We start from the raw sequence: 26,740 nt of genomic DNA, 5'->3' as shown, positions 1-26,740 counted from the left end.
GAGAAATTGAGACATGGGTGCCACAGGTGAATGCTAAGAATTGGTGCTAAAGAAGGCAAAGCCAGAAAGCAACAAAATAATGAGCTGGATGGATTTTTTTTTTTCTCAGTACCTTGTTGGAAGCTCTGCCTCCAACACTTGAGCTCCGGTGCAGTGTTCAGCCAGCCTGCAGCGCCCTGGCTAATGCCTGTATACAGACAGATGATCCAACCTGAATCCAAATCTCCCTCCAAATCTCTGCAGCCATGTCTGGTAATATGATAATAAAAGGCGTGTTTAGAGAACACACCGGCTGCTACTGGAGCACAACTGAGACTAGGATAGGGAAGAAAATGTTTCAGCTCCAGGAACAGAGCATGTACAAGAGATTTTGTCTCAGCATTTGGAGGTTTTTGCTTGGCCATATTGGGACACAGAGGGGTAAATCAGATTTGGTAAGCCAGGCCATTTCATTCTGGAATATGGCATTCTTTCCATATCGGATAATGGAGTGTTGCCATGCTGGGAAATCACAGGATATCACACAGCTGGTAGATATGATGAGAAAAGATAAAATTATGTTAAATTTGCGTGAAGTCACAAATCTGCCAGTGCAGACTGGGACCAGTTTAAATCACACAGACCACTTTACATTTCATATGACCTGTATGTAAACTGAATTCTGTTATGGTTTAAAGCCTCACTAATCATTTTATTACAGCAGTGGGTCAAATAACTATGTGCAATGTGTGAGTAACAAACCCACAGAGAATTATTACCCGACTCTGCATTTTATATTTGCAGCTTTACTGTTTGGATTCAGTCTCACTGGTGTCATCAGCAGCATTGTTTAAAGCTCCAACAGTACTCATAGACCCCACAGTATAAGCAACCCTGACAAGCACCAATCAGCAGACAGACAGAGACAGTGCCTCGCCTTAGAATTAATAAAAAAATGGAGACTAAATGGAGACAGATTATTGGACTGACTTTTATCAAATGGCCAGAAACACAACTCCAAATGCCGGATGTTTAAATAGGCAACTGCAACTGTTTCTCCTCTCTCTCTCTCTCTCTCCTAAAGTTCTTCTTCTGTATACTCCAGTTCATAAAGGTTTCGTCTTATCTTCAGTGAACAGCATTTCATCATTGCTGTCAAAATCACTTATTTTTCATATTTATTGTATTTGTTGTCTCTTCCATGAACCACTGAAAGTTGACCCAAACAGCTGATCTGATCTGGAAGTGCTATGTTTGAGAAAACGTAGTGCTAAGGGAAAGGGCTGTCTGACTGCAAGGCAAAGCCGTGAAAGCATTCTAAATATAACAACACCTAAAATGATTGTCACGGTTAACAAGAAAGGGACGCAGACACACAACAAACAGAAGAACAAAAAGCGAGCTCTAATGAGCTCATGTCCAATGAAGTCATCATGTTAAAAGAGACGTTTACCGAAGACAGGCAAAGGAAAGTCCAGGGAAAAAAACTAAAGGGAGATAAGATAAACTGAGGACAAACCAGAAAACCATGAGAAAACAAATCAGGAATACCAGGAACACATCAGGACTGAGGACCAGGGAACAGGCACAGGAGCACAGGAGCCATGTGGATGGAAACAGGCAAACCAACAGAGTGAGTGAACAACACACGTTTTAAATACAAACTAAACTAACAAGGATGAGGTGCGTGTGGAGAGACACTGGGAACAGGGCAGTGCTAAGTGGGAAGGAGCACAGGAACACAGGAGGGAAACAGAACACAGGTGAGCAGGAAACAGAAAGTGACAACAAGACACAAGAGGATATGATTACAAAATAAAACAGGAAATAACTTACCAAAAACCAAAACCGTGACACTGATTTTACTTCAGGTGGGCCTTTTTTCAGGTAGCTAAAATACATTTTTCTGCTGACACCGTCTATAGTAGTACATTGCTTTGCATCCCTGCCAGTACTACTCTCTGCTTCTCCTTTGCCTGTAGACTGACCAGGGATAAGTACCTCATACACCTCCACTTCAAAAAAGCGGAACTACCCCTTTAACATACAGCAAAAGACGATTGACAGTGTTTCAACCGCTAGCATCTAGTGTCACTTCTTGAACTGCCCCTCTAATGCAGTAGTATAAAGAGTGCGTCAGGGGGTGGTTGGGGTTGTTGTGTGGGTCATTCACAGGACTTTCTCTCCGGACACCTGAGTTTGCACCTGTTTGTGACCAATACCTACTTAAGAAACGTAACTGATGTCACGTATAATACGAGTTACTACATTTATGTAACTTACATTAAGAGACTGAATGTAGTTATTTTGACCCAAAGTCTGTTCTGTTACTAAACTGTTTGTTGGCATGCTTTTTTTAAAAGTCCAACCAGATGTTGATTGGTTGGCTGTTTTAAAGCTTAAGGACACTGTTCCAAGCTGATGAGTTGGTAATGAGAACGTGAAGTGGTGACCTGTTTGGGGTTGATGGTGGTTGTCACATGTACTAACACCTGCCTTTTTTATGTGTAACCCCTATCTGAATGTTCCAAATTCTTCAAACAGACCCATAGATTAGATAGGGGGCAGTCGCAGATAGAAAGAGGAGAAGAAAGAGATGGGAACAGAATATAGGTAGTTGACCAGGATTTGTCATTCTACGGAGCAGCCTGTGAACGCTCTCAGCAAATAAATATTCATGACAAGTGGAAAGGGTCATTCACTCTCGTCCTTCCAACACTGGAAAGAGCCTGGGTAAATCTCCACTTGAGAAATGACTCTGTCAGGACCCATTTCAGAGCCACAACTCAACGACCCTGTCCACCCATCGTCCACACATCAGCGCTGCCACAGAGCCTCCATTTTCCGTAAATTCTCTATCTCTTTTCTTTCTCCCACTCTCCACCTGCCTCACCTTTTCTACCACTCTACCATCATTACCTCCACTCAAGAGTCCTCTCTTAGTCACCCTCTCTTTTCTTCACTCTTCATCTGTCTCTTCCACTCTGCATCTTTAAGCACATTGAGCTTGAAGCAGGACAGCTGCTGGACGGACTGGTAATTTTGTGTAGTGAATGCACAGCAGCTCCACGGTATGCATTATTACTTCTTAGAAGGTTCTTGATCATTTACACAGGAGAGCCAGAGGAAGATGATTTAGTTCTTGCATTAAGATGGGAGAGTATACGTGAGCAAAATGAACATTTGAATGAGATAGTAAGAAAGACGGAGAATGAGATGCCTAGAGGCGTTTGACCTTTCCAGGGCAAAATTGGGGCATCAGGGATTAAGTCCAAGCGGATGAATAAAAGCAAAACTAAGTTAAATTCGGCTGAGTTGAGTGAGGAGAAGCTTTCACATTGAAAAAGTGCATTTATGTAGTGTAGCTCAAGCGTGCAGACCAAGAGCATGGTTGCCTGCATGTGTAAAAACATGTGCATGTCCTGGACCCATGCTGCTAAAATAAGGCTCACTCCAGCTGTGAGCTCTTCGCAGAACGGCGGAAATATCGAGCGTCCACAGATGCTCATTTGCACTTTCTACAGATGTAAGCCTGTGCGTCTTAGAGTGGGCAGTATGGGATGAGAGCAAATGAGGAACATCTGTTGCCTCTTCTGATTGGCAACTGGTATACAAATGTACATCAAGTACAACCCAAACGCAAGTGATATAAAATCCTGTGGATACTACTCAGGCTCTGTGGGGGCAATTAAAACAGTGGTGGATCCGGATGAACACGCTCAGACAAACATACACATGGCAGATAAAGCCTAGGATTTCAGTGTTTTCATCAAGACATCGTCATGAGTCACAAAATGCAATCAAGTGTCAGCTCTTCAATTTAAAGTCAAGGTATCAGTACCAAGCCTCAAGTTAAGTCAAGAGTCTAATAATCTTTGATATAGAGTCATGGTTCAGAAAACAATATGGCCATTTCTAGAAACTCACTGCAGGTAAAATATTGTTTCATGGAACTGAGTAAAAATGGGTGGTATATGATGAAGACCATGAAAGGGGTACAGGGCCAACAAAATGCAATGAATGTCGGTACCATTTTAAAGTGCACTTTGTCATGAAAACAATTACAGTAAATGCAAGAGCTGTATTTGAAAGAGGTTAGCAGCTAACGTAAGTATCTGGCAAGATCAACAGAATTAGTTCCTAAAAACCTTAAAGATGAACTCTGACTTAACTCCTCTGGGCTGTGTAGTTAACAAGAGGTGTGCTTACCAGACATCGTAGCCTGAGGCTACATGAGCTGCTACTAACATACAGTAACCCACACAAATATCTCACTGAACTGTTGGCCGTTCAGTTGCATTATGGATAATGAAGGTGAATGAATAATGAATCTCTGGTTCTGCTCGATTGATTTTGATAGAGTTTTCTTTTATATATATTTTATGAGTCAGACAAGGTTGTAGGAGTGAAATTCTACATCAGTGTACTCTTTTAAGAGCTCCAATCCATGCCTGAAGTCAATTCATTTGCACCTTAAGTGCGCCTGAAGTATGAGTTGGCAGCTCAAGTGTCCATCTCTGAGTTAAAAAAGAACAAGAAAAAAAAAAAAGAGCTGAAGTACTGAATTCTAATTCCCAGTGTGACTGGTCTGATCTGCACTCCATTCAGCAACATTTATATTTGCGCACAACATTTTAAGAATATAATATACTACCATACCACCTTTTTTAGCCCACTTCACTTTTGATTAAACAAAGATTCCAGGGATGGTATGATTTCTGAACTCTTATTCTCATATAATAATAATAAAAAAAAACTGGATAAAGGCTCATAACCTACATCGTATTCTTTCTCATTTTGGCAACATCATTTGATTGTCTGCTCACCCACACAGTCATTATCACTTCTTGGCTAAGTTACTTTCCAACTTGAGCATAGAACAGCAGAAGCAGCTTCCACCCACCCACTGCAAAAACAAAGTTAAGTGCTAGCGCCTCTTCACATTCAGACTAAGAGAGAGAATAAATTGCCTGTGCTTTTGATGTTGAGAGTCATCACGAAGAGCCCACGGTGGAGTCAAACACTTGACATATGCATTACCTTTTCTAAGTGTTTTGGTTAGTTAATGTTTAGAATAAAACTCAGTACCGGTGGTGAACGCTGCAGTCTCCTTATTAACAACAAGTTATTTGAGAATTACAACAGTTGAGTCCTCTGCCTCAGAGAGCAACGCTATTAAAGCTCAAGTACAATGTTTACTTTGTACTGTTTCATAGTTTGTGCTGAGCCCAGGTGAGAAAGAGAATCAAAGGCCTACGAGGTGTTTGAGTAAAGCAGTCCACACACACACACACGCACGCACGCACGTACGCACGCACACACACACACACACACACACACACACACACACACACACACACACACACACACCCACAACATATTAAGCAGTTTGAATATTCTTACCTCCCCCTCTCAAGTGACTTTGTGCTCTTGCAGCTTTAAAATCCTCCAGTTTCCTTAACTGCTCACTACTGTATGATGTCTGTAGCAGAGAACACACCATGTTATCTGATTGAAGTGCCACTGCTCAACACTGCTGTCGCTGCTGCTTACTGCTCTGAATGGCCGTAGCCACAAGCACTGGTATTCCTGCCTTTATCTGTACATTATTCTGCTCCATTACAAGCTTATTACACTGTTTGCTCGTCATTTGAGCTGAAACTGGTTCCCTAGTTAGTCTGTTTCTTTCCATCCTTTTCCTGACGTAAGGTGATCTCTGCTAATGATTCCACCAGCACCCTAAAAGCTCACTTTTTAGCATGTTAAATCTAATGAAAATAATAAGTTGTGCATTTACAGAGTTATGCATTAGACTACTTCTAGGCTAGAGACTCCTTTGTACTGTAGTTTCTAAAGTTCATTTTCTACATATTAAACACACAAGATGTATTGTATGGATTACTGAGCTCTAAATGCAATATGAAAGAATTTTTTTTAAGGTCGATGAAGATTCTCAGTGGTAAGTGCTGTCTTGTAGGCTAAGTCCTCTGTTCAAAGACAGTCGTTCCAGTTTGACAAAGATGGATTCCTTTTCTCCTCTTTCAAACCATCTGTCTTCTCTGGCCAAGATGTTTACATTGTTGTCCTCAAAGGAATGTTTTTTCTCCTCAGATGTAAGTGGACAGCACTTGAGTCTTGACCTGAAGACCTGTGTTGACAAAATACCCAGACATAAACAGAGTCATGTAGTTTATGCTGTTCAATGCAGCCAGCACTGCACAGATTTGTACACTGTGGAGACAAAACAACCTCTCCATCACTGAATGGTTCAGAGTACAAATTCAACAGGTGGCCAACTCTCATATTACTTCTTTAAAGGTGCTGGAACTATGTGGATTATTTTACTTTGGAACGAACCAAACAAGCTGTTTTTCCCTGCTTCCAGTCTTTACAGTAAGCTAAGCTAACCATCCCCCCCTAACTAAACTTTACAAAATTGAGTGGAATCAATTGCCTAATCTAACTCTCTGCAAGACCAATACTTCACAAAATGGTTTATAGGATACTTGAACCACAATTTACCACATCAGTAATTTATCCATGTGCAGTACCATCAAGTATATGTACACAAATTTAGCAGAATAACCATAGTTTCCACCATAATTAGTGTATCACATGAGAATGTTTCTGACTTTTTGTGTGTGTGTGTGTGTGTGTGTGTGTGTGTGTGTGTGTGTGTGTGTGTGTGTGCGTGTGTGCGTGTGTTTTACAAAATGTCTAGGCTGTGTGAGCACGGTGACATACTGTAGCTGTCTGCAACAGACAGCGAGAGGCTGCCTGCACTGTGAGGGAGCCATACTAGGCCAAGGCAGAACATCATAAATCACAGGAAGAGAGCCATGTTAATTTAAGCCCATGTCCTCTCTTGGTGGGAACACACTGCAGCTGTAACGAGCGTGCATGTTCTTGTCCTCAATACCCAAACATAAGTTGCTGTGAAGCTCTGGAGATAAAGATACTCTCAAAGAAGGCAAAGCACAGCCTTAACTGGAAATCTAAAGTGTTAGTGAATATGAATAACTCATGCTGGTTATTGTTTTGTTGTGAAAAATCAAATGAGACATATGTTGGTATGTCTTCTCTTACAAACCAGTTAAAATGGGATGGATAATCTCACCGATAATGTGTAATTTTGGGTAAAAATCTGACTATTAAACACAATTTGCATCCACCACCAATCTGAAATGGGAAGTATGCCAATGGGGAAACTGACACTAAGAGAAAATGTGAGTTTCATAACTTATTGACACATTTATTTTTAGCGTTTGACTTTTAAATCTGAAGGTTGACAGTTTTGGCATAGAGGATATGTAATATCACAAATGGCCAGTCCCTTCATTTTGTGGTTAATTAATTCCCAAAGAAAAAATGTCTTACTCAAATACTCCAGGTGCCATGTGTACACACACACACACACACACACACACACACACAGAGGCTTTGGCTGAAAAGGACACTCTCCTTTCTCCTCTGGCTCCATTAGAAATAATTATCTCCCATCGATCTCGCAAACCCTCTGCGGAGCAGTAACATCAGCAGCTTGCACTGTCTCAGCCTTCAACTGTCAACAGTGTGTGTGCGCGTGCGATGTGTGTGACCTACACATCCCAGGTCGGTGCAGTACACTGTTTGACTTGTGACAGCCGCTAGAGTTCCTGTAATTCTGTAGGTGGCTTGTCCCGGCACAGCAGCAGAGCGTATCTCCTAGTGGGACTCCAGGAAAGGCAGAAAAGCCCTCTTTGAGCAGGTCAACCACACGGGTCCCTGTAATGGTGAATGCACTGATAACCGGCCACCCGGTGTGACTCTACTGCGGCATGAAAAACCAAGCCGTCAGTATGGGGGCCACCACAGCGGAAAATTGTGTCCAGTAAAGCGTGCAAGGTGGGGAGAGGATGTGACAGTGAAGACATGCAATCCTAATGAAAATCAAATCCAGTCAGCTCGCTCCTCAGAGAATCTCTGCAGCAGGAAGCCTATAGCATGGCTGCAGCTCCCCTATAGCTGATAAGAGAGGCGAAGTTTGGATAATGAGAAGGGCGGAGGCCAGCTCTTAAATTATGGGTGCATATCACTGCCGTCAGGTGAAAACTTGGTATAATACTTTTGTGAGTTGATAATCAGCCTTGCTTTCTTGACAACCATGCATTTTTCAGTTGTTGGAATTAGTCACAGCATGTGTGTGAGGGGATGGATGCAGTGTCTCTATGGAAATAACTGCGCTCACCTTGCCAGGTTAGTCAAAGCCACAGTCTCATCTTTTGCCTTCATTACAGCCGCCTCAGCCTTCCCATGAGCTTCACAGCAGAACCAACATCACCAAAAGCCCTTTAGTGTGCTTGCTAAAAGCTGTCCAAGCACTTATCCAAATGGATTGAGAGCTCCGTGCCCTAACTCTATGTTTTAATTACTTCAGGTCTGCAGGACAAATTCCTGGAACTCAGAAGGGTCCCTCTAGATTAAAGTTTATGCAAATAGTAGGTAGAGTATGGATACACATGGGCAACATATACAATTGGAAGCTAATGGGCAGTTTACACACCACATGGTTGTTACGGTCATGGGCGTAGGAAGCAAGTTTCTGGGGGTTTCTGGTTTCTGGTTTCTGGTAAGTATTGAAATGTATTTGATGACTAATTCATAATAGCTCTGTGGCACAGGTCCCTAATATATAGACTTTATTTGGCTAGAAATACATATGAAATGTGCTTTTGCTGTTCTTTATTGAATACATTTCATAACCTGACTCAATTGACCCAATTATCAGGTGCCCAGTTGTATCAACTAATGTAATAGGGGCATTACAGTAACATTTAAAGGATTTAGAGATATTAATAACAAATAAAAGCTTACAGCTAGAGCTCCCCTCTACCTGGATATCCTTCACCCTTTTTTGTTTAGTTCACTTGTTCCTTCTTTTCCTCTTCATTTTGTTCCTTTCTTTCTCTCCCTTACTTTCCCTTTTTCCTGTTATCTCTCCCTTCTTCCCACCGAGTTTACTCTCTTTGACCAAGGCTTTTTTGTGGTGACAGTATGTGACCCCACCTAAACTCAGCTGCCTGGCATTCAGGCATCACTGACTACTTACCCCTGAGCAGTGTGCCCGTGTGTGTGTGCTATGTGTCAACCTGCCTGGATGCGAGGCAGCAATGAAAACTTGTTATGGAGTTTCTTTAATTTGGAAATTATCCCAATTAAAAAGGTGGAATGGATTTGATAATGAAGCACAGACAAAGCGCACCGAGTGAATAGACCAACGCATTTTCAACAAGGTAAAAGTTGGGATGAAAAAACTAGAAGTCTTAAAAAGACATCACGTGGTTGTTTAGGTGGTAGGCCAGGCACTCGGAAGCGCTCTCAGTGCGAGTTGGATTATTGATGGAGAACACAAGACAGGTTGATCAAAGAGATTTCTGTATCATCTCAAAACCCATCACATCTGTCTTTTAAGTCCCCACAACGTTTCATTTCCCCCAGAAATAGCCTTTGGTCTCTTAACGACTAACGATACTCGCAAGTAGGCCTTTTGTCTGTGCCATCAGAGCAATGGGAAGAGGCAGCTTTGTAGATGAGAATCCTTTTATTTGAAATGAAGAAAGCTCTTCACTGTGTACATACAGAAACCGGGATGTATTGAAAGTGTCATACACAGCGGCTCGACAACGATCCTTGGCCTAAATATTGCATGAAAGTAACATCAAAGTGAGGATCATCAGGATGCCACTCAAAGAGAGCTTGAAACTGCTCAAGAATACAGTCAAACCAGTGTGTGAAACTGTCATTACCAATCTAATAGTGTCCGTTTTGGCTTGGCTTTTTTTCCGCTTAATTCTTTTTGCCCCTTCATTTAATTCATTTGTACGCTCAAAGCCTTGGCCTTGCCTGCATTAATATGAGATAAACCTCTGAATGGGGGACGACATTAATTGTGTCTAAAGGAATTCAACTGAAGTGGCAGCCCTCTCTGTCAGTGGCAGGCAAAAGTTGGCTCTCTCATTCCCTCACACGCTGACATCAAAAGCAATAAGTGGGAAGAGCTTTTCTAATTGCCTTGAAGCGACCTGCCTGCGTATAGTGCTTTGTGTGCTCGCTTCAAATGAGTCCTTCAGTCCCTGTCTGTTTCTTGACAGCAAGGTTCAGGAGTGTAAATGGCCACTCTGCCGCTATAAAGCACTTTTGCAAAACACTCTTTCCAAGGACCACGCTGGCATAAATGTAAGAGGAAACATGCATAAAGACCTAAACGTGCACACACACAGAGTTTGAATACTGACTGGATCTGAGTGAGCAATTATCTTTGATTTCCCTTTCAATAATATCTGGCATTTTGTCGCCATCTAGGCAGCAGAGGGGGTACTGCATGGATCAGTGCAGACAAGAACATTGATTTCTTCTCACAGGTCAAATATTTCTCCCGCCTGAAGTCTCCTGTAACACTGAAGCAGGGATAAGCGCGAATGGGAGTGAACATACAGGGAGAGAAGATTGTAACTGCTCACGCGATCTTGTGTGGATTACCTGACGACTGAAGGGAGGAAGGAAAAGACGAGAGAGACATGCGAGAATAGGTAGTGAGCAGATGAAAAGAAAGATGGGCGAAGAAACGCGGCTGAGCAGCAAAGAGAAAGGAGGTTAATATGAGTAAGCTAGAGTGATTTTCTTGTAAAAGTCAGGAAGACCTTCTCAGCTATCAGTTCCGTTCAACAGCAGTGAGGGATTTGATTACTTCAAAGACTCTTGCTGAACATGGAGTGAAGTGAAAAACCCCAGAGTCATGTTGGGAGAGAATGAAAAAGTAGGGCCGACGCCTTCAAACAACCACATCACATGCTCCGAGAGTAAAGTGGCACATCAGAGGATCAGTTTCCACCAGAGCTTTGGAAACAATGTTAAAGTCAAGGTGATGGAACATCTTGTATGATTATCCAGGTTTCAGACTAAATGTAGCGTTCTCAGCCACCTTGATATCTGCAGGAAAAGAATGCATCGCTGTTTATCTGCTACAGTAACACAGCACCTGATGTGTTTTCCTAACACTAACCCTGGGATCAGTTCTGAATCAAATGGAAAATAGCGCATTAAAAACAAGTGTCAACAAAGAATTGTTGTTGGAAAGAATCTAACAGTCACAGCGGTTTAGAGAAGCTTTTCTGAGTGCACTTCTCAACAGAAATAACCTGTGCTTGTGAGTGTTTGTGTTTGTGTGCATACAGAATGCACCCCAAACAACATTCATGATTAATCAGCATGAGGCAATTCTCTGCCATCAACTAATCTTCTATTCTGTCAGACATTTGCAAATCAAATGTGTATGTTTGCATGTGTATGTATGTATGCAACGACACACTGCAATGTAGATGCAACGCTTGAATCGACAACTTTCTAACACAGCTGAGGACAAATGCTGAAACACATAAAGTTTGGATTCACTTCAGAGTTTAAACGCTGGATTGCATTTCAGCACAGCTGGTTCTCTTTCTGTTTTTATATCAGCGCCATACTGTAATAACAATTTAATTTGATTGGCATCAGAATAAAAGATGAGGTTGTCTGTAAAACTTCTTCACTGTAAAGTAGTTGTTTGACTTCACAGATGTTCTTCTCTCTGATCTCGAATATGCGCCATCTCTTGTGATCTCATGGGGAAGCATATGTGAATAAAATGGAGGCTGAATTGATGCAACAACAAGGCTAAATGTGTCTGGATGAGGAAATGTTTGGGGAGACACAGTCAGCATTGGTTTTCTTTTCTTCGGCGAGAACTGGAGGTGAGATTTTAACTGTCATATCTATCAAGCATAGTACTTTTTGCCTCCAGGCCATGAATGTTTGTTAGTTTGGAGACCTAATTTACTTCACATACTAGAGGAAATGACAGCTTGAGTTGACCTCAGACTGGCAGAAGCAGTCACTCCGACAGGTTAATTACATCCATGTCTGTCCAGGCTCATTCAATACACGTAGTACAACTTTGAGGGAATTCAATAAAAAGTATTAAGAGTAGTTCTCAGCAAAGTGGAAGTTATGACTATAGTTAATTTCAAGTGAGAAACATCACTTAGGGACTATTTCTTACGGAGGAGTGATAGAGAGCTTCGTCACATCTGCTCAATGTCAGCAAAACCACTGAGCTTGTGGTGGTCTGCTGCTATCTCTGTTAGTGTATAAGTTCATTGAGAGAAACAAAAACGGTCAAATTCCAGCCAGCGTGGATGCTTCACACACATGTTCAATCTGACAGCACAAAAGATCTAATCACCACAGTTTGAAGGTGGGCAACCATGATTAGTGTCACCAACTCAGTGTTGGACTCAGTGTGAAAAATGGTCACAATCTCCCCTCCTGTTCCTGAGCTATGGTGTTGAATAATGGCCAGAAAAGTGTTTTCCGAACATTATATCACAGTGAAGTTGACCTTTGACCTGTTGGATATAAAATGTCATCAGTTCATTTTTATCCTATTGAAATGTGTCATCAATACCATAACTTAATTGGGGCGGGCCAGATCACTCTGCAAGCAGTTCAGAAGGTTTACATATGGATCTGCAAACCCCTTACCAGATAATCTGGGCTGAACATTGGTTTCGACCAAGGTCAAAGACAAGCATTTTTTTAAATGATTTTAATAAGTTGAGTTTCTACTTTAGCTGCATTTTGAGCAAAAAACTCCATATTAGTATGCTGGAGGTAGAAATCTATTGGGAGTAGAGCAAGGTAAGCATACCGCAGGACATGCTTCACATACTCTCCACTGAGTGTACAGATAAACGCTCAGTGATTTCTAGAACTCATTAAACTCTTTAGGTGCCACCCTGAAAAACAATTCTACGCTGAGGACCTCAAATGAAACAAGAATGGCAAAAATAAACCACAGACATCTTCTTTTAGGTGTTCATCCAAATTTTAAGCTAAGCTGAAACCTGGTGGTGTGTTTCCACGCCGAGATGCCTATTACACTAAAGTTAATAACATATTAGCATTTTGAATTAAGGGATGCACCACTATAGTCAGACCCATCTCCCTGCAGAAACACAGCTATGGAGCAACTCATCTACCAATACACTCGTGAAAAATAGATCAAGTGCAGCTGGCATCTCCATCTATTAACCCTTTGGTTACAATTAACAATAAATTCAGTGATGAAAATGTAGCTATTCAAATACCTGTGCTAAGTGGCTCTTATCCATGACTCAAGAATGATCTGCAGCACTCTAATACAACTCACAATATTATCGCCTGCTACTATGATGAGCAAAACTACTCTTGCGGAAGAGCTGGGACCCCGCAGTACCAGCCCTTTCACATGAATACTCCCACTGTGCTGCTGGCGGCTTCACACACACTCCATGGCAAAAGAGAGGAGTCGCGCTGAAAAAAGACATTTGTGCCTCCTGCCAAATGTAGGCTCGAGCCTGTGCTTTTGTCTGAGACAGGGAAAAGAGAGGGGAGGACATATCTGGATGTTTGCGAGTGTGGCGAAGAGACAGACGAACAGAGCGGGTGAATAACTCATGAATATCTGTAATGTGTTACAGAGAGTGTTATGAGAGCGGATGGAGGAGGAGAAGGAAGAGGCAGGGACGCTGCGAAACTGAGAGAGGAGGGGTGTTAACAGCATCGCTCTTCCTCACGCGCGCAGACTTAAGTGTGTGGTCGTCAGGGGATTGTTCTTTTGGGGGCTTTTTTTGCAGCCCTTATCTCTATCTCATCTATATGGCTCTTTGTCTGTCTGACACCCGCTTTATTTGAGTGCTTGTTCATTTGCTCGTCTGACCGCAGAATTGACAAGAGAACAAACTGAATTGAAAGTGTGATCAACTCGAGGGACAGCATCACATTGTACCTCTGTGTCCTTCACACATGGTTACTAAGGCCTCGTGTGAGTGTGTGTGTTTGTGTGTGTGTCTGTGTGCGTTTGTCTGTCGCCTTGGACCTCTGTTGTACTCAATTTTTACCAATGATTTTCCCTTGGCATTAAAAACAGCTCGCATGACAATGTATGCCGATGATACAACAATTTATTTAGCTGAAGGAACTATTGATGAATTAAATAGAAATCTAAGTGAAGAAATGAAGTTGGTTTCTGAGTGGGTTAGCTGCAATGGACTAATTTTGAATGTGTCAAAGACAACTACTATGGTTATTGGATCAAACTATTCATTGCGTTCAAACTCAGAGCTTAATGTTATGATCAATAATCAATTAATCAAACAAGTGAAAGAGGTAAAATTATTAGGAATTATCATAGATCATACACTATCATGGGACATGCATATTAGGAGGATAATAACCAAAATTGGAAACATTCTTTCAATGATTAGGAGATGCTCTAAATATCTAACAGTACATATTACTAAACAAGTCATTCAAGCACTGGTTTTGTCACATATGGATTATTGTACAGTTGTTTGGTCCAATACCTCACTAGCCAACATCAGAAAACTGCAACTTATACAAAACAAAGCAGCACGTGTTGCACTTACTTGTGGAATAAGGTCGAATATTTGTCAAATGCATGCCAGTCTTTGTTGGCTGGATGTTAAGCACAGATTGTCATATTTGTTGATGGTATTTCTTAGAAATATTATAACAACTAAAATGCCACATATTTTTTATAGAAAATTATCTTTTAGTTCAGACATACATAATTACTCAACTCGACATGCTGCTGGAGGTTATTTTATTTTACCCAGGGCACTTTCTCAATGTACAGTATTATATAGAGCTATGAAGGAGTGGAATGCCCTTCCGAATTATGTTATACAACAAAGAAACATGGTTAGTTTTAAAATGAAACTAAGAGATTATTATTTGGATCGTAATTTTAACCATTAGTATAAATCTGTAAATTGGGTCTTGGCATCCCTGTGTGACAGGATACATAGTAAATGTTGTGTAGTGATTGAATGTAGGAGCTGGTAATGTCTGTTAGGTGTTTGTCTTGGATGTTTTGTTTGTATGTGTATGTATTAAGTATGTGTTTTCTGTATGTATTTTTGTTTTTATGTATTAAGTATGTGTTGTTTGTTGAGGGTTTGTATTGGTCACTTATGTAAATGAAAGACCCCAGGAAGAATAGCTGCTGCCTTGCAAAAGCTAATGGGGATCTTAATAAACTAAACTAAACTCTTCACAGCTACTAAAACTAATCAGTACTTACAAATAAGCCATTAATCCACTCTCCTAGGACGCAGGGTGTTCTCCCCTTTTTTTCCCGCCTGGCAACATTACACGATCACACCATGCAGTGTCCACTGGCGTTTTGCATAATTAGACCATTTATGTCAAATACGAGCTGATGCTAATGGCGCGCTAAGGGTACATATTTACTATAATTGGTACTCTTACTATCTCTATCCGTCATCGTCCCTCGCTTCATCCTCCTCTCATCCACTCCCTTCCTCGGGAGAGCGCGGCGGCGACGTCGAGGGAGAGAAGATTGAAGAAGACTGTGTTTCCCTCAAAGGTCACAACCTACCACAGTGGAGTTAAGATAGTGTTTAACCTTATAGCCTATTACAGCGCAGCTGCTCAACCAGAGTCACAGGGGAACACACCGACACATTTTTAAAAAACTCCCTGGTAAGTCTCTGTTTCAGACTTCACCGTTAAAAAAACAAAACGGTGCAAGAGCATAGGCCCCATTTTTCAATTAGAGGGAGCAAAGTTTTGTTTTTGTTTCCCCACTTTCCTGTCTCCTTAAAAATAAGCTTTTCATCATACCTTCCCCACAAAGAAATGAAAGAAAAATCTGCGTATCGATTGGTTCCCTATACACCTCGCGTTCACCGTGCTTATTAAGGCTGCCCCCCGGGACGGGAAATGAATGCAGCATCACGGCACAAAGGAAAAGCATCTACCACTGCGCAACCAAAACAGGAAGAGACATTGTTTTCCCTGGTTGCCATCCCCAGGTAAAGATGGAACGACTGGAATAACTGTGGAAACTTTACACTGCAAAAGAAAAAGAACCCCCCGATGGAGGAGGTAAAGACGGTGAAGAGGGAGAGTGATAGAAACTGAGGTGAAACAAGAGTGAACACAAGGGCATTCACTCAATGGAGAGCGTTGGTATTATATCAAAGTTGATCCCCTGCTGATATGTGTTCCCCATTACCAGCAGGACTTGAGACTGTTCAAAACCAGCCTTCTTTCTACTAGATCAGTAAACAAAACCTACCTACTTATTAATACAAATGGATGTTTTACTCTGCCTTTTCATAGCACTGAGATCTGGGTTTCGAGGCCAAATTGTGATTCTTACTGTTGTTTTTTGCTTTGAACAGTAGCCAGAGCAGCCATGTTGCTTACACTGTTTGTGACAGCGGCACCAACAGTAATACCACAGGGCCGCTGGGAGGGGGGAAAGTTGAAACGATGTCTACCTCTGTTTTAAGCATCCTATATCAATGATCATTTTTACCAATTTTCGCAATTGACAAAAACAAGTAATCGAAAAATCTAACATTTTTGGACTACCCTTTGAGTTGGTTCTGTTATAACTGGTTGCTGATTGATAAATAAAAGAGGAAACAACTAACCAAAAACCTGATCCCTGACAGTTAGCTCACTGATTGGACATTTGCAAAGGAGCTGAATCAAAGGGTCTGCTCTTCATGATTTAACATGGCTAGTAATATTTTGCATTATGCTTGTTGATTTTAGTAGTGGAGGGTTGAGATCTGAGTTTATCATTCTTAACATTGGACAGTTTAACCGGCAGACATTAAGAGTTTACCCACTTTTACCCACCATTCTTGGTTTTCATAGGACCCTCAATCTGACTAATCTAGAGTGCAGGTGGAGGTTTCTTGACTTAATTCAAGAGGTTATGTGGTTTCAAAAATGCAGAAAATGTGTTTACATTACAACTTTCTTTTTAAAAGTTTACTCCCCCGTTTTAAAATTTAACCAGGTGCTCATGTTCACATGTACACAGCATGTGGCAGCTCTTTTACATTCTACCCTTTGGCGTACCCTGACTTTTTCTTGTGCATCGGCACTACTCACAAGCTGCCGGTACTCATCTCTGCCCTCACCATATCAGTTTCTCTCAGCGATTCATAATGGCCCTAAATAAACTGCCTTAACAGGGGGCACTGCATGACTCTTCCTATTATCGCCTGCCTGCATTTCTCTGTAGGTTCTTGAAGTACCTTGTGCGATAAACTAAAAGAAGAGGGGAGAGAAAGAAGGCCTATCCAGGGATGCACACACGCCAACACAGTCGGAGCAGTACAGACTGGGAATATCTGGGAGGGCAGGTCGCTCTGTGGGCAGCTTGAGCATCCTCCTCCACAACAACTAAGCCAATGTGAATGAGTCCAGCACTTATTTTTTTTCACTTCAAGCACTGGTTAGAAACTTGTGTCCTGGTTAGGTGTGCATGCATGTGCGTGTGTGTGTGTCTGTCTGTCAGTCTGTTCATTTACTGAGTTAGATTTTCCATCAAGAACAAAAAACACCCCACAGAGCACTGTCCAGACTGTGGTTGGCTGCACAGGAACAGCAAAAATAAGTATGGGAAGGAGAGTGAAACCTCAAAGCACCGTACTAAAGAGCCTATTCGCCAGCCAATTTTTACAACAACAAAAACACCAGGGTACATTTAGACAGCAACATCTAGATTGGTATTGGGCTACTTTCATTTGACCCATTTCATGCTCTCTTTTATTCTGAGTGTTTGCGTGTCTCTGTAGGCTGTTCAATTGCAAACTTCCACGAATCTTTTTCAGAACTCTAACCGTTTCTTCCAGCAGTTTGACGATGGGAGCTGAAACGCCAGCGAGGGTCTGGAAGACAGACAAAAGAACAGAAGACGGAAAGAAAGAAATCACTCTGCCTTAATGACTGACGTTCCTCATTAACATCACCATTAGCTTTTTTGGTGCATCATACTTTTGCCCCTTACCCAGGCTCCATTACAAAAAGCCCATTGTTGAAACAGCACGGCAGGTCTGAAAGGATCCCTCAATGCAGAAGCTTTCTTGGTCGAAACAAGACCTCAGCTTGGGGTCCACGTTGAAAGGACAAATCATCTTAGAAACTAGTGCTCATAACATGGCTCCATGTTGACCGTTCAGGAAGAGGAAACCACAGGAAGCATATGGGGGGGATACGACTGAACAGTAGACCTCCCGGTAGATGTGAAATTGCTTTACCTATAAATGAAGAAATGGTTGACGTCATTGGGTATGGTATTATTGAGCACAGCAAGGACCTCCACCTATTTGTGTGGGCTTTCATATCTCACACCTGTTGCTGCACTCTTAAATAATGAAAAGCGGTGACATACCAGAAACAGCCTTGTCCGCTCTCTTTGTGATAATTCTAGATCAATGAATTGCCTATAGGGCCAGGTGAGGGTGCCAGGCATCTCCAGGTGTTTATGTGTATTTGTGTATATATGTAGCATCAAGGACACCACGGCAACTGTCTGTCGTCAGCGCCACATTTTAAACATTCTTCCTTGAGACCATGAACTCCCTCCACTCTCCATCTGTGTCCCTCTCTCGGTGGCTGCTGCTGCTTAAACAGGAACTTTAACAGTCCGTTGGTCACTGCGCCCATAAACGTCCATGACAGCAAATCTTCCCGTGGACACGCCCAGGTGCCAGCCCAGAATTTAAACTGTGAGTATAACTGTCATCCGCTGTCTCCTCGTGAGAGAGATGTAGAGAAGAGGAAGCAGAGAGAGGGAGTGACACTGAGGATTTTGAGGAAATAAAAGGGAGGATTAAGATTTGTAAATCAGGTTAATTAAGCTAAAAGACTAGTTTCACTGGGTAGGAGGAGGTGAAACCTGAGGGGGTAAAACACAAAACACCAACTAATATACGAGACAGACAAAGAGGAGGGAAGACAGGGAGGAGGAATTAAAGTGGGAAAAGGAGGAAAAAGGAAGGGGATAAAAATCCTTGCAGCTGCAGCTCCCAGCTGTGCTGTGCTTATTCTGAATCATTGCTCCACCCGGAGAGACTGCTTAGCGTTTCATTTGGAAAACAGGGATTTATCGCCAAGGAGGGGGCTGCTGCTGCTGCTGCTGGTGGTGGTAGTGCTTGTGTGTGTGCCCACACGTGGCTGTATGTGAGGGATGGGTGTGTATGGCAGCTTATTGTACAGAGGAACTTGGCTCCCTACCTGAGCATCTATAAATATGAGCACCTTGTTCAAACCCACACACTATAACATATCGAGGCTGGATGTTCCTGGGATTCTGAGAGGGGAGTGAGGCAGTTCTTACAGTTTTCATGTGGATGATGAGTCAGGTGGAGTAGTGTTCACATGTTGAATACAAATGTGCATGTGTTTTGTGTGTGAACAAGCTGGAGAGCTGAGCGTTGGATCACTGGAGGGGAAAACGTTACCATATGGCAGAAGTTTTCAGTGGTTTGCATCAATCTGTGCTGTATTTGCTTTGTGGATTCATTTACATGTGGCGTATTCAAATTATTTACAGCTACCGCTTCTGGTGAGGACAGCCAGGGGGATGGAGATACTCCCATGGAGCTGGGTCAGCCTGTTAATCAGCACCATACATCATCTATCCTGCTCAAGATTTGGCATATTGTTTGAGCACTGGTGCACTCAGGGGGGTACAGCAGGGCAATGTTTTGCCCCCCTGTTTGAAAAAAAGTGCCCTCTTGGCTGCACCCATGGTCGATAAAGCAATAAAACATTATAAAGTGCCCTCTAGGTTGCCCTTCTAGTGGACAAAACGTGTCTTCTCTTCACTATTAATACATCGTGACTTTCTAACACCTGTTATGCTTTTTCATTTTTTTTTACCCCTTTCCTTCAGTGTTTTATGTTAAAGATCTACAAAGTTAAAAAGGTCAGAGTCCACGCCTACAGAAGCTCCTCTCTCCTACAGAAAACACTGCACCTGAAACGCCTCATCAGTAGTCCCGCCTTTAATTCTGTGACTTTGTGACATCACATTATGTCACCATGTCACACATTTGCATAATTTATACCTAGCAGCTAGATTGGCATGTAAGAACTGATTTAGCACAGCTACTCTGCTGTTGTTAGCGGTGCTCAGGCATGTGTGAGCTGACCAATCAGAGGAGACTGGGAATTCGGGTGGGGGGCCTTAAAACAGAGCGTTTAAGACGGAGGGGGAATACAGTGCCGAAGCCCTGGACAGTATGAGGAAATTTATGTGTTTTTTGAACATTAAACTATTTAAATTTATTCTAGTAGTATCCCAAAATAAAATTATGAGCCAAAAAATGAGCATAATACGTCTCCTTTATGTCTAAAACTTTTCAGTGGTACAATATCACAAAATGTCAAGGAACTGAAGACTGTGATTTACATATTTCAAGTTTAAAAGAGAAGATTAGTAAATAGGAAGTTTGCCAAGAATGGCTTTGTTAAGAAAAACATACCAATTTGAATATAATACACAATGACGAGTGAGATAACCAGAGCTTCCAATGAATCTCAGAGCCCTTAGATACACGCTATCCAGCATGAAAAGACAACGAGTAGCATGAATCTAGTCAATGGTAAGGCATCCTCAGAACTCTACTAACACATCTCTGTGTGTGTAGATGTGGGCGGCCTGTGCAAGATAGGGCAGGGGCTAATCAATAACGAATGGAGTTAAATAATTTCTTTGTAGGCACTATTAGCTTGAATCATCATCGCCTCGTATCAGAAGATCGAACCACAACGTGGAAGTGAACCGATGGCTCATCCAATTAAAAATGAATAATCCACAGCAGAGAATGTGCACTAAGCCTCCACAGGTCAAACAAGAAATGCCAAATGAGCTGTGTTGTCTGCAGCCTCTCAATACATCCAGAGAGAGAAAGAGCGAAAGAGGAGGGAGAGAGAATGAGAAGCAGCAGAACAGCACAGAGCTTCCCAAATGAGCTGTTTGCCTGCCACGCTTCGGGGCACTCCCGTCGTTGCTGTGTTTGGAAATTGTCTCAGCTAGGTTATTTTAAAATTAGCTGCCGCTTAAACCTTCGCAGCGTGCCATGAGAAGTGTCATTAGAGTTAAGCATGCGGTGTTGACTTTAATGCTGACTTGTATTGATCTTTTTAGAAGAAAATATGTTTTTTTTTCTGTGCTGGGTCAGTGGTCAAAGCAGAAAGTAGAGGAGCATCCCTGCAGCTGGATTCATCCTTGCTCAGCGGCACTTCAGTGAGGCAGGTGATGAGCTGACTGAGGCAAAAGGTGCAAAGAAGTGTCATAAAAATGATCAAATGGCTGCCTGGTACTCAATTTAAAGGTGCAGTATGTAGTTTTTGTGAAGAAGGGAAAGCTCTTCATTGACTGATTTGTTTTTATGTCTAAACAAACTAAACAGACAAACGTTTTTGTGACTAAACAAACTGACCTCAGAGGACAACACAATTTCATACTGTTTTACCCTGTTTTTATGTGGCCGACCCTGCCACCTTTCAAGCTTCAAACAGACTTTATTAATATTGTAATCATTAAAAATATGTTTGAATTTCCTCTCCAGACTAACTTTAATGCTGACTTGTATTGATCCTGTGAGGGGAATACGTGTTCATTCTGTCCCGGGTGAGCGGTCAGCGCAGAGCATCCCTGCAGTCGCATTAATCCTTGCTCAAGGGCACCTCAGCGGGAGCCCAAAAGTGGAGAAAAGCGTCATAAAAACGATCAAATTGGAGCTGCCTTTACTTCTCAATTTAAAGGGAGTTGAGCGGCAGAAACAGCTGTTCCCGTTACCTCTCCCTCTCCGCATATTAAAGTCAGATCAAACGGACGAGTGGCTCTATCACAGTGGGGAATTAAGGCTTTTATTAAATATCCCGGGAGAGTCCGAGTCTACGGAGAGCAATGGATTGAGCAAAATACCCAGAAGGACGCCACAAATAACACGGCAGAGCAGCCAAGTTAGCTCTCCTTTTTCTTTCTTTCTTTCTTTCTTTCTTTCTTTCTTTCTTTCTTTCTCTCTGTTGCTCTCACACCCCCCTCCTCCCCCTCCCACTCTCTCTCCATCTCTCTCCTCCATCCGCCTGTGTGCTTCCCACACACACACACACACACACACACACACACACACACACACACAAGCCCAAAGAAACGTTCAAGTTGGTGGCTGAGCGGAATGTAGATGCGGCTGGAGACAAGAGAGCCGGAGCCGCGATTTGCACATAGACATAACCTACACCCTTCACTCTCTCTCTCTCTCTCTCTCTCTCTCTCTCTCTCTCTCTCTCTCGCCCTCCTCTCCTCCATCCTCTCTCTCCCTCTCCCTTTTTCTCTCTCTTTCTCTCTCTCAAAATGTGGGGAAGGCATTCCGAAAGTGATCGCAGCGGAATCACCAGACCTCCGACACTCCTCTCTCCCTCTCTCGGTGCCACAGACCACGGGCAGCCGTGCGCGCAGAGGGGGGGGGGGGGGGGGGGGGGGGGGGGGACTGAAACAGCGGGGTAATAAACTTGCTCTCGGATGTGGCAGCGCAGGTGACTCGCTGTGTTGTATGTGCGAGACTCGGAACAAACTTGACAAGCCAGCCATTTGCGCCATGAGTAGCCCGAGCGAGACCTGACGGATGCTTCCCCTCCCTCCCTTAAAAAAACCCCCAAAACCCCACAAGAGCCGGATCGCTCTGCGTTCCGGTGAAAATGTCCCCAAATCTCTCTCTCTCTCTCTCCCTCACACACACTCAGACACCTCTCTCCTGTCTTACCTGAGGGACGAGGAAAGCCAAGAGGATGCGGACTCCAATCTCCATGGTCGTGTTTCAGTTTCTCAGGGAATAAAAAAAAAAAAACAAGCAGATTCAAGACAGGGTGATGAAAGCTGGGTCAGCTCTGCTCATAATTCCACTGTCCAAGCGCCGGAGAGAGGAGAGGAGAAGAGAGGAGAGGAGAGGAGAGCCTTTCGCTGTGAGCCGCCAGCTGCCAACTTCCCCCCCAAATACAACTGCAGTCTGATCAGCAAAGCATTGGATAGTGGAGCCGAGACCACAACCAATAGATTTATGAGGAGGGCAGTGGGGTGGGGGCGGAGGAGGGAGTTGAGACGGAGGGAGAGGGCGAGGAGGAGGAGGGGGAGAGAGGAGAGGGGCTCGCCTCTGTTTAAGTTGAGGGTCTGCATCCCTTTAATGCTGTTCATTAACTGGAGTTTGGACTGATCGGCAGGTGCAGCAGCAGCAGCAGCAGCTTTTTGAGAATCCATCACCATCACATGCAGGTGTCATTCTCCCCCTTCATCATGAGACAGGTTTATAGCCCTTACACCAGCATCAATAACCCCCCCCCCCTTCTTCTTCTTCTTTTTTCAAAAAAGGTGATTTACAGCTTCTATCATCTCATATTCAATGCGAGAGTGAGGGCGCGCGGGAAGCCTCCATTAAACGCGCTCCGTGTGTGAACGCACACGGAGCGGCGGTGCCTGCAGGGCACCCCGAGAGAAGGAAACTTCAGTGATGATAGCGGGATTGTGTGATATTATAATAAAACTACTGTCTGAGCCCACGTAATGGTTCCAGAAGAGCTCTGCTGTTGACAAGACTATAGGTTACAGTCTGCTGAATAATTCCTGACTTTATTATCTTGAAACATTCATGGCAAGTCTTCATTTTTCATTATGAGCTCCGCTTTTCCTTCCTCCTAGTCCTGTAATGAATTGTTAATTTGTGTGTGGGGGGGTTTTATTTGGTTGTTTGTCAGCGGGAGCGTTTTTCTTTTTCCGTCGTGTTTGCGCACCTCAGCCTCAGGGCACCTCTCTCTCTCTCTCTCTCTCTCTCTCTCTCTCTCTCTCTCTCCCTCTCTCTCCCTCCCTCACTCACACACACACACACACACACACACACACACACAATCCATTACAAATGATAATATCAGCTTAAAGGGTAACTCCACCAATTTCACACATTAAAGTGTGTTTTGGGAAATACTACTGCACATGTATATGTGTATATATTAAGTATTATAAAATCTTTTGTGGCTCCAGAGGAAACTCCACCTAATGTGACAAATTGTCTCCGGTGATGTCACTTAGTGGCTAAGTTGTGGGTAATGTGGTCCTCTGGTCTTTCATCACAAGCTTACTTACAACACTGTTTGACTCATGGACAAAATCAATGCAGAACAATCAGAGCTATCACCTCTTTTTTAGGGCCTGTGTCCATATAGTGCAGAAAAGCGTTGGTGGCGTGTTTAGTTTTGACAGACATCTGCTCATGCTACGGTCACAAAGGGCTGACCACACAGCTAATAACAGACAACATGCTCCCACAAATGGACTTTTGAGTCTGTGTTATGACAGTCTCCATCTGATAAATGATAGGAATACCAGGGCGATGGGTGACGAGCCCTGTCCAATCTAATATGTGTTTGGTTGCCTGAAAAAGAGCGACCAGCCTTTCTGAAAAGTCAAAAGATTTTCAACTCGAAGCACTCAAAAAAGGCAGAGCACTCTGAAAAAAGACACTGGGAGCAACACTTTGTCTCTGGGCGGCCGCGTGGGGCTGCATATGCTCACCCCTCATTAAAAACATTTGAAAAAAGATGCTGGTGCTTGAAAAAAATGTTATGTGGACACAAGCCATAATTCCACACATTCTCCTTATTCCTTTTCAAAACCTGGCACCTACATTACCTACAATGCAACTTAGCCAATGAGTGACATCGGTGAAGGCAATTTATCAGATTTCTTGCAGCTTCCTCTGGAGCCACAGCTACTTTTTTCACATATTCAGTAATACTCCCCATGAACTTAGTGTGGAAAATTGGTGGAGTTACCCTTTAACAATATGTGTGAAAAGTTGAATCTTTCAAAATGTGAAAGCCCAAAAAGAAGTGTACCATCATGAGAGAAAACAACTAGTGACACATTTTAGAAGATTAATTAAAAGCACTTTGGCTTTAAAAGTTACTAACGTGGTGAAACGATTACCAGAATTGTTGCAAATTAATTTCATGTTGATCAGATAATGTTATTGATAGACTTCTTACTGTGAGAAAATCCAATAAAAAGACCAGTTCCAATAATGAATATGTTTAATTACCTCTTGTGTACCCAGAGCTCGATATAGCAGCATATTATATCTGTACCATCAACCTGGACTGCTGTCCAACACTGGTGCACTGGGTGACATGTTCCTGCATGATGATGAACACCTTCACTGTTGTTTACTTTGATTCAGTCCCACACACACCCTCCGGCTCTCTGTATACTCAGATCTGTGGCTGAAAATAGTCCCAAAACAATGAACTATTGCTCTTGTTTAAGTAACATTTCCTAAAACAGAGCCCAACTGTATTGGGAAGTTAATAAAAAAGTTGTTTTGTTTTCTTGAAATCAATATACACACATGATATCTTCAGTAGGAACAAATCAGAGTAACCAAGATGGCGCCACGGACGACAGCCACGGTGTGTTAGTGCGCGTTGTTTTGTCTTGTTTTGTTTGTTAATTTAACTTCTTGCCTGAATACCCGGTGCTCTTTCAGTAGAGAAAAACTCGTGTCCATAAGGGCAACCACTTTGGCGGACTTATTCCCCACTTTCTACCATCATCCCCGTCCCCAAAAAACCAAGGACCACAGGACTTAATGACTACAGACCCGTCGCCCTGACCTCTGTGGTCATGAAGTCGTTTGAGCGCCTTGTGCTGTCCCACCTCAAATCCCTAACCAACCCACTCCTGGACCCACTGCAGTTTGCCTACAGAGCCAACAGGTCTGTAGATGATGCAGTAAATATGGCCCTGCACTACGCCCTCCAGCATCTGGACTCCCCAGGAACATATGCCAGGATCCTGTTTGTGGACTCAACACTATCCTCCCGGCTCTGCTACAGGACAAGCTCTCCCAGCTCCATGTGCCTGACTCCACCTGCAGGTGGATCACAGACTTCCTGTCTGACAGGAAGCAGCGTGTGAAGCTGGGGAAACATGTCTCTGAATCCCAGACCATCAGCACCGGATCCCCCCAAGGCTGCGTTCTTTCTCCCCTGCTCTTCTCGCTGTACACCAACGGTTGCACCTCCAGTCACCAGTCCGTCAAGCTCCTGAAGTTCGCGGACGACACCACGCTCATTGGGCTCATCTCTGACGGGGATGAGTCTGCCTACAGGTGGGAGATTGAGCATCTGGTGACCTGGTGCAGCCAGAACAACCTGGAGCTTAATGCTCTAAAGACAGTGGAGATAATCGTGGACTTCAGGAAGAACCCAACCCCACCCGCCCTGTCATCCTGTGTGGCTCCCCAGTCGACTCTGTGGAGTCCTGCCGCTTCCTGGGCACCATCATCTCCCAGGACCTAAAATGGGAGCTGAACATCAGATCCCTCACCAAAAAAGCTCAACAGAGGATGTTCTTCCTGCGGCAGCTGAAGAAGTTCAACCTGCCAAAGACGATGATGGTGCACTTCTACACTGCCATCATCGAGTCCATCCTCACCTCCTCCATCACCGTCTGGTACGCTGCTGCCACTGCTAAGGACAAGAGCAGACTGCAGCGCATCATAGGCTCTGCTGAGAAGGTGATTGGCTGCAACCTACCATCCCTTCAGGACCTGCACAGCTCCAGGGCTCTGAGGCGTGCAGGTAGGATTGTGGCCGACCCCTCCCATCCCGGTCACAGTCTTTTTGACACTCTCCCCTCTGGCAGGAGGCTGCGGTCCATCAGGACCAAAACCTCCCGCCACATGAACAGTTTCTTCCCCTTTGCAGTTGGGATCCTCAACAAGTCCCGGGACCCCCACCCCCACTGACACTGACACTGACTCTTGCACTCTGGCACTCAAACCCACCACCGCCCTTG

At 43.3% G+C, this 26,740-nt stretch overlaps 1 protein-coding gene across 1 annotated transcript in view; it reads right to left on the bottom strand.

Annotated features, from left to right (window-relative positions):
- cdh13 (cadherin 13, H-cadherin (heart)) overlaps positions 1-22,703 on the bottom strand; it is a 383,964-nt gene extending 361,261 nt beyond the window's left edge. Inside the window, exon 1 of the mRNA XM_073472809.1 lies at positions 22,659-22,703. Within this exon, the coding sequence (XP_073328910.1) occupies positions 22,659-22,703 (45 nt within the window). The remainder of the gene's footprint in view (positions 1-22,658) is intronic.
- Between the last annotated feature and the right edge of the window lie 4,037 nt (positions 22,704-26,740).

The sequence above is a fragment of the Pagrus major genome, chromosome 8 (genome assembly GCF_040436345.1).
Source record: "Pagrus major chromosome 8, Pma_NU_1.0".
NCBI lineage: Eukaryota > Metazoa > Chordata > Actinopteri > Spariformes > Sparidae > Pagrus > Pagrus major.
Note: the sequence above shows the minus strand (reverse complement) of the source record. Positions and strands in the feature narration are given on the sequence as shown.